General features: G+C 60.0%; 5 protein-coding genes across 5 annotated transcripts in view; 2 read left to right on the top strand and 3 right to left on the bottom strand.

Annotated features, from left to right (window-relative positions):
• The window catches only part of VDBG_09893 (GTP-binding protein ypt4), a gene marked incomplete at both ends in the record, with an annotated part of 1,472 nt that extends 1,196 nt beyond the window's left edge, over positions 1-276 (top strand). The window contains one exon of the mRNA XM_002999807.1: positions 92-276. Coding sequence (XP_002999853.1) covers positions 92-276 — 185 coding nt within the window. The remainder of the gene's footprint in view (positions 1-91) is intronic.
• Positions 277-1,792: 1,516 nt separating this feature from the next.
• VDBG_09894 (beta-mannosidase) lies at positions 1,793-4,356 on the top strand (the record flags this gene model as incomplete). Its single annotated transcript, XM_002999808.1, has 2 exons — positions 1,793-3,898; positions 3,952-4,356. 2 exons carry the CDS (start codon positions 1,793-1,795, stop codon positions 4,354-4,356), a joined length of 2,511 nt encoding a protein of 836 aa, XP_002999854.1.
• Positions 4,357-4,669: 313 nt separating this feature from the next.
• Positions 4,670-5,731, bottom strand: VDBG_09895 (sorbitol dehydrogenase; the record flags this gene model as incomplete). The annotated part of the gene is made up of 1 exon (XM_002999809.1): positions 4,670-5,731. One exon carries the CDS (start codon positions 5,729-5,731, stop codon positions 4,670-4,672), a length of 1,062 nt encoding a protein of 353 aa, XP_002999855.1.
• Positions 5,732-6,685: 954 nt separating this feature from the next.
• Positions 6,686-8,073, bottom strand: VDBG_09896 (guanine deaminase; the record flags this gene model as incomplete). The annotated part of the gene is made up of 2 exons (XM_002999810.1): positions 6,686-7,329; positions 7,566-8,073. The coding sequence occupies 2 exons, from the start codon at positions 8,071-8,073 to the stop codon at positions 6,686-6,688; spliced, it is 1,152 nt and encodes a 383-aa protein (XP_002999856.1).
• A 1,752-nt stretch (positions 8,074-9,825) lies between these two features.
• The window catches only part of VDBG_09897 (bacterial hemoglobin), a gene marked incomplete at both ends in the record, with an annotated part of 1,251 nt that continues 933 nt past the window's right edge, over positions 9,826-10,143 (bottom strand). Inside the window, one exon of the mRNA XM_002999811.1 lies at positions 9,826-10,069. Within this exon, the coding sequence (XP_002999857.1) occupies positions 9,826-10,069 (244 nt within the window). The remainder of the gene's footprint in view (positions 10,070-10,143) is intronic.

The raw sequence follows: 10,143 nt of genomic DNA on the forward strand, positions 1-10,143 counted from the left end.
AAAAAAAAAACCACCCGGGCGTGGCGCCGAACCACCCCCCGGAGCGGAGGCGGATTCGGCGAAATGTAAAACGCGGCCCCCTTTGACGGAGCCACCGCCGGAACCACTATCAAGATCTCCATGCCGGCGGCGACGCTCGACGAGACGGGCATGAGGCGACGCAAGGGTAAGGGCCGAGGACGCGGCGGGAACACCAACTGGGGCGGCTTGCGAGAGTGGGAGGAAGTCTTCACGCTGAGCAGCAACAACAGACGTCGGGGAGGGGGCTGCTGCTGACCGAAGCTGTGGGTGCCGTGATAATGTGATGGAGGGATGCTCGTTGTGTTTTCTTCTTTTCCTTCTCTCTTTTTTTTTTTTTGGTCTTTTTGTGGCACAAGCGGGAGTCCGGCGTTTCTATTGCCTTATTCATGTCTCGAAGCTAGAGACCACACAACGCTCGCTTTTGTAGATGGCATGGCGTTTCGGATAGGAATTTGAGGATGAAGGGAATTCGGCCCGGGCGGCTCTTGACTGTTCTCCAAATAGGTACACTTAATGATACATAGAAATTTTCCTGGCTCAAGAGTTGCTGATGCATGCTGGTATGTCCGAGTTGGACCTGACGGCAGAATATCCACAAATCACCCGCCATCACACCTTGCCGGTGGTCGGTGGCGGAGCTTCCGCATTTGTGGACTGAAGAGTCGTTCGCTGCGACCGTTGTCACGTCACACTGTTTCCCAGCCAGTGCCAGTCAGTCACAAGACGTACGACGGTGATAAGTCAAGCTGACCACGCCATGTCCATGTCCATGTCCATACCATGCATCAAGATCGAAATCCGTAGCCTCCGCCGCGATATCCCCTCGGCCTCGGTGGGGTCGGCGGCGGCTAGCGAGGGCGGATGGAAGAAACCATGCCACAAGAGGCAACACGGAGGGCCCTCTTCCGCGGTTAAGGCCCTGCGGGGTGCTGCGGGGTGCGAGCCGATGGACTGGCGCAGGCGGGCGTTGCTGTCAGGACGTTCTGCATAGGGCTCTAGGAAGGAAGCCGGTTTGATACTGAGTAGCCTCTCTTGTTCCTGTCGCGAATAGGAACCAGTGCCGGTCGTCAGCCGATGTTTTTGTTGCTGGGAGGCGCACTCCTGGCCCGGACGAGCCGTCCAACTGGGTGGCATTCCAGTCCGTTCCCGAACCCGAAAGTCCTGCTGGACTACCAGCCGCCTGACAGATTCCAGCCCCCAAACCCCAATTGAAGCATCAACCAACGCCTCGCACGTGGAGGGCGATCCCTGCAGCTGGACCCCGACACGCTGCGTCCCAGTGGAGCTGGTGGCCTTTTGGAGCGACGTCTTTCGAGATGCATCTCGGCGGATGTCGTCCCGTTGAGCAGACGGAATAGCTCGTTCGGCAGAGGCGCGCACTGATGTCTGGGTGGGTATTTCAGGGCACGTCGATATATATTGCGTCCCCTTCTGTCGCTGAGCAATGGTCGATGGCCAGTTGGACGAACCAATTCAGACTTCCTGCCGCTCTTCCTCCCTTGTACATTTCCTCTCACGGGCATCTTGTCCCCCTTCTGCCCCTCTTTCCGTCATCACGCAGGAGCTGCCCGCCGACCCCTCACTGCTGCTTCCCCCTGTTTCCCCTCTCAGCTATTTTAGCCAGGAACATCACTTGGGGTAGCTTCCCTTCTTGTGACTGCCTACCTTACAACTCGCCGACCTTTAGAGCACGATAACCTCGACCTTGAACTCGACCTCAAGTTTCCTTGACGGTCCTCTACCTGTCATGCTCATCTTGCTGCCACGCAACATGGCACGCAGCGTCATCCCCGTCGATAAGGATTGGCAGTTCCGCCAGGCCGACAAAGACGACTCCGAGTTCCTTTCCGTCAGCCAATTCCCCACCAATGTTCACCTCGACCTCATCGCCCATAAGATCATCCCCGACCCATTCATCGGCAAGAATGAGCTTGATGTCCAATGGATCGGCGAGGCCCAATGGCTCTACCGCACAAGTTTCGCGTCCCCCAAGCTCAGCGCCGGCCAAAAGGCCGTCCTCGCCTTTGATGGCCTCGACACCTTTGCCACTGTCAAGCTGAACGGCTCTACTATTCTCGAAACGGACAACATGTTCATCCCTGAGCGCGTCGACGTCACTGACAAGCTCAACGCCGAGGGCAACAATGAGCTCCAGATTCACTTTGACAGCGCGTACCTGCGTGGCTGGAAGCGCGTCGAGGAGCACCCGGATCACAAGTGGGGGTGCTGGAACGGTGATAACTCAAGGCTCGCCGTTCGCAAAGCCCAGTACCACTGGGGCTGGGACTGGGGCCCGACGCTCCTGACATGTGGCCCCTGGAGGCCCATCAACCTAGAGATTTACGATTCGCGCATCGTCGACCTTCATTTTGACCAGACCATTGACGACTCGTACAAGTCGGCCACGCTCGTGGTTCATGCAAAGACCGAGGGCAAGGCCTCCAAGATCCGCTTCGAAGTGTCTCTGGACGGCAGCTCGGTGGCCTCTCAGCTCGTCGACGCCTCTGAGACCGCTGATGCCAAGGCCACCTTTGAGATCAACGAGCCGGCCTTGTGGTACCCTGTCCGCTACGGCAAGCAGCCCCTCTACACTGTCAAGGCCACACTTGTCGACGGCCAAGACGAGGTTGACCACGTCACCAAGAACATTGGTATTCGCAAGGTCGAGCTGGTGCAGGACCCTCTGAAGGAGCAGCCTGGCACGTCCTTCTTCTTCCGCGTCAACGGCATTTCCGTCTTCTGCGGTGGCAGCAACTGGATTCCTGCCGACAACTTCATTCCCCGTATCTCCAAGGAGCGCTACCGTGCCTGGATGAAGCTCCTGGCCGACGGCAACCAGTTCATGGTGCGTGTCTGGGGCGGAGGTATCTATGAGGAGCAGGCCTTTTACGATGTCTGCGACGAGCTCGGCATTCTCGTCTGGCATGACTTCATGTTTGGCTGTGGAAACTACCCCGCCTGGCCCGCGCTGCTCGACTCGATCAAGCGTGAGGCTGAAGAGAACGTGAAGCTGCTGCGTCACCATCCTTCGATCGTCATCTGGGCGGGCAACAACGAAGACTACCAGTTCGCCGAGTCGGAGAACCTGACATATGACATCAACGACAAGGACCCCGATAGCTGGCTCAAGACGGACTTCCCCGCCCGTTACATCTACGAAAAGGTTCTTGCCGACGTCTGCGCCAGTCTCATTCCTGACACATTCTACCACTTTGGCAGCCCCTGGAGCGGCGCTGACACGCGCGACCCCACCGTTGGTGACCTGCACCAGTGGAACGTCTGGCACGGCACGCAGGAGAAGTATCAAAACTTTGACAAGCTCGTCGGCCGCTTCGTTTCCGAATTCGGCATGGAGGCCTTCCCGTCGGTCAAGACGATCGATGCTTTCTTGCCCAAGGGCCGCGACGACCCTGACCGCTACCCGCAGTCGTCCACAGTCGACTTCCACAACAAGGCCGATGGCCACGAGCGCCGCATCGCCCTCTACCTCGTGGAGAACTTCCGCTACGCCCCCGATCCTCTTGAACACTTTGTGTACTGCACGCAGCTGATGCAGGCCGAGTGTCTTGCGTCGGCCTACCGGCTGTGGAAGCGAGAGTGGCGAGGGCCGGGCCGCGAGTACTGCGGCGGCGCGCTCGTGTGGCAGATCAACGACTGCTGGCCCGTCACATCGTGGGCTATCTGCGACTACTATCTCCGGCCGAAGCATGCCTACTACACGGTCAAGCGAGAGATGGCGCCGCTGTCGATCGGCATTACGCGTCGCGAGCACAAGCACCCCAAGGACAAGTACACGCGGGTCAACATTGACACAAAGACCAAGATTGAGGTCTGGGGCTCGAACCTGCAGCTCGAGGACCTGACTGTCGATGTCATCGTCAAGGGGTGGGACGTCCGAAGAACGGCCCGAAGGAGACGTACAACGAGAAGGCCAAGGAGGGGCTCGTGCTGCCGAAGAACGCGTCGACCGAGATTACCGACTTTGAGGTGCCCGTGCGGCACAAGGGGGAGGAGGGCCGCATCGTTGTGGCGGCGTACCTCGTCGACGGGGAGGGCAAGCAGCTGGCGAGGTACGTCAACTGGCCGGAGCCGCTCAAGTATCTGCACCTGCAGAAGCCCAAGCAGCTCGTGGCCAAGCTGGCGAGGGACAACACCGTCGTCGAAGTCAGCGCCGAGGTGCCGATCAAGGGCCTGGCGCTCGAGTGCGAAGACGACGAAGTCGTCTTTGGCGACAACCTCGTCGACATTGTCCCCGGTGAAGTTGTCGTCATTCCCGTGACGGGGGCCAAGGCGGACACGAAAATTGAGACGCGGTACCTGGGCATGCTGGACTGAGGCTGGTGCGGGGGTGTGAGACCTAGATGATACTCCATACGAATAGACGATATGCATCATGAGGACCGGGAGATGCGTGAGGATCACGAACACAACACAAAGAAGGCACGTTGTCGTAGCCAATGTAGATGAAACGTACTTTTCAGGGATATCGCTATTGTAAACAAGAGTCCAGTCATCATGCCCAACCATCATGCTCAGTCGCCAGATACCATGCCACGCAAAACCTCGAGTCCAGAATACAACGCCTCGCCGCTGCCGACGCTTTTCGTCCAACCCAGCATCTCTCTACCCATCGCCTGTTGCCCTCCGCTCACTGCTCGTTGGGGCCCTTGATGAGGACCTTGATGACCTGGCCCTGCTTGACCTTCTTGAAGGCGTCCTCGGCCTCCTGGAAGGACACGACCTCGGAGATGAGCTTCTTGACATTGACGCTGCCGTTGGCGACGAGGTCGATGGCGAGCTTGTAGTCGCCGGGCCCGTAGCGGAAGCTGCCCTTGGCGGTGACCTCCTTGAGGCACAGGGCCATGATGGGGAAGTTGATGTCGGCCTTGCCCATGCCGCCCTGGACGTAGGTGCCGCCCATGCGCACCGTGTGCAGGCTCGTCTGGATACTGGGCTCGGCGCCGCTGGCGTCAATGACAACGTCGGCGCCCTTGCCGAGGCCGCACTGGGCCTTGAGGGCCGCGGCGTTCTCCTCGGCCGGCAGGCGCTGCGAGAGGTAGGTGTGGGTGCTGGCGAGGTCGCGGGCCATGTCGAGCTTGGACTGGACAATGTCGACCGAGACGACCTTGGTGGCGCCAAAGGCGCGCGAGACGGCGGCGCAGAGGAGACCGACGGGGCCGGCGCCCATGACGACGACGGAGGCGCCGGGCGTGACGGCGGCCTGGCGTGTGATGTGGACGGCGACGGCGAGGGGCTCGATGAGGGCGCCCTCCTGCAGGGACACGTTCTCGGGCAGCTTGTAGCAAAAGTCGGCGGGGGCGGCCCAGAAGCCGGTCAGGGTGCCGTGGTAGGGGGGCGTCGCGGCGAAGACCATCTCGTGGCAGAGGTTGTAGTTGCCGGCGAGGCAGTCGGCGCAGCGGCGGCACGGGTAGCCGGGCTCGAGGGCCACGCGGTCGCCCTTGACGAGCGTCTTGACGGCCGAGCCGACCTCGACAATGGTACCGGCAGACTCGTGGCCGAGCACCATGGGGTCCTTGACGACAAAGTGGCCAATGGCACCGTGGTCGTAGTAGTGGACGTCGGAGCCGCAGATGCCCGTGTAGTTGACGGCGACGAGAACATCGTGTTCCGACGTGATCTTGGGCACCTCGCGCTCCTCGAAGGAGACGTCGTGGACCTTGTTGAGGACGAAGGAGAGGTTGGAAGACATGGCCGGGTGGCGTTTGGGATTTCGGGAGAGGTGAGGGTTAGTTGTGTGGTTTGGAGCTATGACGAGCTGGAGAAGATGGATTTGGGTATCAGGTATAGGATCAATTGTTTGGAAGAAACAGGAAGAAGAGAGAGAGAGGGAAAGAAAGGAAAGAAGAGACAAGAGGAACGGGGTTATGAAAATAGGTTGAGGTCACGATGAGGGGATGGAGGGGTAGGTAGGTCACTGGCAAGAACGAGGTGCCCCTCATCCTTCCTCGTCTCGACCACATGCGCCTGCTTCTGAACCTGCCCCCTTCTCAACATGGACCCTTCCAGCCCTCGAACCAAAGCCTCTCCACTCTCGAGCAAGCGACCAAATGAGATGTTTTCAGTATCGGCCGGTAGAAAAGAAAACAGAAGAAAGAAAAAAGCCCCGAGACCTCCCTCACCGATGGACAGCTCCCTACAACTCAAGCGCGTCCCCCCTCGTGACGGCGGAGAATGCTATGCGGGGGCCCTGACGTTGGTGGGGTACAGTCGTTTCCCGTTGCCAGCATGGCGCAGGTGCTGGAGCTGCCCCCTGTGGTGAACCCCCAAGGACCCACTGGAGGTTCCGCTCCCTGAGGGCGCCACAGCGCCGGGACGACCTTCTGTGCGCCGCTAATGGCCCGCCTATTCTCTTTTTTATTCTTTTTAGCCGGTTTCTTTACCCGCGCCAATGGGCGCTGGCCGTGATCGGGGGACGCGGGTCTCCACGGCGGAGTGTCGCCCGGCGCGGGAGAAAGATCAATAGCATGTTAGCGGGGGGCCATGCGCTTGTCATTTTGCCATGGCGCGGCAGTATCACGTTGCGCCCTGAGAAACTCAGCCGGAATGGTTGACAATATTTCATCCCGAAATGGGTGACAATCCCTCATCTTGGGGCCCACAGACCTGGCCACGATGTCTGAGCATCGGAGGCTCGAGCAGGTCATCATGAGGCCTCTCCATGCCGCGCGCCCGCGACCCTCCGTCCTCGGACATAGACGTGCGCCATGTTCCGATCGTCGCCCGTCATGACAAACTTCTCAAAGAGCCTCCGGAGCCCGTCGTCGTCCTCGCGCGGCGTCATGGCCGACCGCAGCCCGCTCGTCGCCGCCACCCACGACGCGTCAAACTGCTTGCCCACGGCGAAGCTGCCGACGAGGTGCTCGAGGCAGAGCACGCGCGCGCCGCCGAGCGTCGCCAGGTAGAAGACCTCGTCGAGCGTGAGCGCCTCGTCGGCGGCGTCCGTGACCTCGCGCGCGTTGGACGCAATGACGGCCTGGCGCATGACGGCGAGCATCTGCGATGCCCAGCCGCCGCCGCTGTCGGTGCCGAGGCCGACCTTGACGCCGCGCCGCAGCAGGTCCCGCACAGGCGCCACCATGAACCCGCCGCCGACCGTCATGTTGGCGATTGGGCAATGGGCGACGCCGCACCCGAGCGCCTGCAGCCTCTCCTTGTCGTAGTCGGTCATGACGGTGCAGTGCGCGAGGATCGAGCGCGGGCCCAGCAGCCCGAAGTGCTCGTAGAGGTCCGCCTTCGCTTCGTGCCGCGAGGTCCGGAAACAGGGCGCGCGTGGCATCGACCCTCCCGCTGCGCCTCGTTAAAGTGCGTCTGCATGGCGAGCGGCCGCGTCGGCGCGCATCATGTCGCCGAGGCCCGTGAGCAGCTCGGCCGTGCAGCAGATGGGGAAGCGCGGCGTCAGCACGGGCTTGACGAGGGCGTGCTCGGGGTCGCCGCAGCCGGGCAGGGCGCGGATGTGGCGATGCAGTCGCGGGTCTCCTGCAGCGATACGCGCGCTCGGCTCGCTGAGGTAGTCCGGGCATTACCGGTCCCATGTTGCACTTCCGACGAGGGCGCGCTGGGCCCTTTTCGGCGCACATGTCGGCGAGGATGCGCGTCGCTTTCGCGTGGCGCGAGCTGTAGTAGGCGGCCGTCGTGATGCCCTGGCGCAGAAAGTCGGCGACGGTATCCTCGTAGGAGGGCGCGCGCGTAGGCGGCATCGACGAACCGCGCCTCGAAGGGAAACGTCACCTGGTCGAGCCAGTCGAGGATGTGCAGCCCTTGGCCGATGCCGCGCATGGGCCACTGCGGTGCGTGGTTGTGCGTGTCGATGAAGCCGGGGATCAGGAACTCACCAGGGCCCAGGTGGTGGACTCGGGCGCCCTCGGGGACGGCAGGTATCGGCGTGTCATCGTCCTCGCTCTTCTTGAAGGCCGTGATGGTGCCGCTGGCATCAATGACGAGGGTTGCATTCTCGAGTATCTCCAGCTCTTCGAGGCTACGAGAGTGTATGATGGGGCCGTAAAAGACCAGCGGCGTCACGGTGGAGGTCATGGCGAGGGGGTGTGTGTGTGTGTGTGTGTGTGTGTGTGTGTGTGTGTGTGTGTGTGTGTGCCAAATGACCGTGATTGCGTCTGGTAGCCTTAGCATGAAGCAGATGGGATCAATGTTCAGTTAACAAACAGTACAGCAGTCGAGATAGTTCGTCTGTTCCCTTCCCTACCTTAGATACCTAGTAAGGTACCTAGGTAAGCAGGTATACGAGCCCCTCACCTCGGGACAGTAGGTGAGACAAATGCATGATAACGAGAAGGCACGACTGGGCCGGGGCGACTTCCCCGCCTTATTTGCGGGGCCCAACATTGTGCACCTTCATCCACCTTCGTCTACCTAGGTAGGTAGGTACCTAGGCAGGTAGGTAGGAAGGCAAGGTAGGTGGTACCTGACTGGGGCCGCCAATTGCCGGCGGCCAGTCGACATCACACGAGGGGCAGGTGCGAGGGAATCACCAGCATGGCAGTCGCATTCTTCGGATGGTACCACTGCGCACTGAACATTTGCAGTCTGCATACCATAAACCACTCTGCTGGGCACTCTGCTGGAGGTACCTGGGGACTCTGCTGCTGCATGACCGCCACTACCGATCACCGCAAGAACCTTTGTGTCGTCTACCGTCTAGATACCCTCCCTGGTCGAGTCCTCACACCGGTCATGGTCTGTCTTGCATGGCTGCACAGTGGCGACAGCGTTGTCTGCATGCTGGACGTCGTCGGCCCAGGCATAGCGAGGAGTACTGCCAGCAGGTATACACGGAGAGTACTCGGCTATTGGCAAGTGACCAGAGACCTTTAGAATGATTCTTTTCCTCTTTTTGTTAGGGGGGGAAGGGGGGGGGGGGAATAAAATGATTTCCATCAGATGAACATGCAACCCACCGTGTTCCAAGGAGAGCAAAGCCGGTCATCGAAGAGACAATTCCATGGCAAGTGATGACCTCTTGGACATTTTCGGCGAAGCCTGGTCACGCCGAATCCAAAGTGGTCGTAGGCCCTGAACATGAAAGACGAGTCTACCATGACAGGACCAGCCATGGTACCACAGCTTTACGATCGGGTACGTCGTGCCACCTTGGAACTTGGATGAGTCGCTTCAGATGCAGATGCTGGAGAGCGTAGGACGCCAGTCTATGGCTCTGAAAAGGCTGCGTAAACGACATGTGGGACATGAACGACATCAAGACTCGTGTTGTAGATCGTATGAGTACTCGCATCTCGATCGAAAACTCTAGACTCGCCTTTTACGTTCCTGGGATTGAGCCGGCAGACGCGTGCCATTGTCCTCTCGTGATCATAATCCCGTTCTTGGCACCTGTTCAGCATGGAAATCACTCTGGAGAACGCCGTACATGCTAAAGCATAAGACATATTGTCAGGGCAAGGGATTGTCGTCCGAAGCTCAGCGGGGGATATTCCAAGGCTGGACGGGAAGACAAGACAAGTGCAGGCACAATTCAGAATGGCGATTCAATATCCAGTCTGAGAAAAGAATGTGGAAATCTTCGCGTGGAATAATGTCACCATGAACAGGTGACTGCTTTGTATTGAGTAGGTGGTCTCACAATCTGTCCAGTCCACCAACGAAGACGCCGTCTCCTACAAAACCACAGCGGCCGGAACCTGGATATCCCAGCAATAACATGATCCCTTTTATACGCCGCGCTCAAGCCCATGCCCTTTTCCCTCCCTCCAATGTTCGCCGCCCAGGAAACCCCCCGACAAAGCAACGTTCCGCAGGCAGAAAGACCCACTAGTGCTTGAACTCCGGGTCGCCCGTCGTGAACCACTCGTAGTGCACCCTCGTCTCGTCGACGCCCTGCGCGACGAGGTAGGCTGACGTCTCGGCCATGAAGGCCTCGGACCCGCAAATGTAGTACTCGGCGCCGCCGTGCTCGAGGTGCAGCTGCCCGCGGTCCATGACGGCGAGGTCGAGGCGCACGCCGTACTCGTCGCCGGGGGCGCGCGTCTGGCACGAGTCGGCGTCGGCGACCTTGCTGCGGAAGAACTTGGTGGCGAAGCGGTCGCGCGACGCGGCGACGCGGCGCACGTGGGCCTCAAAAGGGGGCGC

Source organism: Verticillium alfalfae, genomic scaffold (genome assembly GCF_000150825.1).
Source record: "Verticillium alfalfae VaMs.102 supercont1.17 genomic scaffold, whole genome shotgun sequence".
Taxonomy (NCBI): Eukaryota; Fungi; Ascomycota; class Sordariomycetes; order Glomerellales; family Plectosphaerellaceae; genus Verticillium; species Verticillium alfalfae.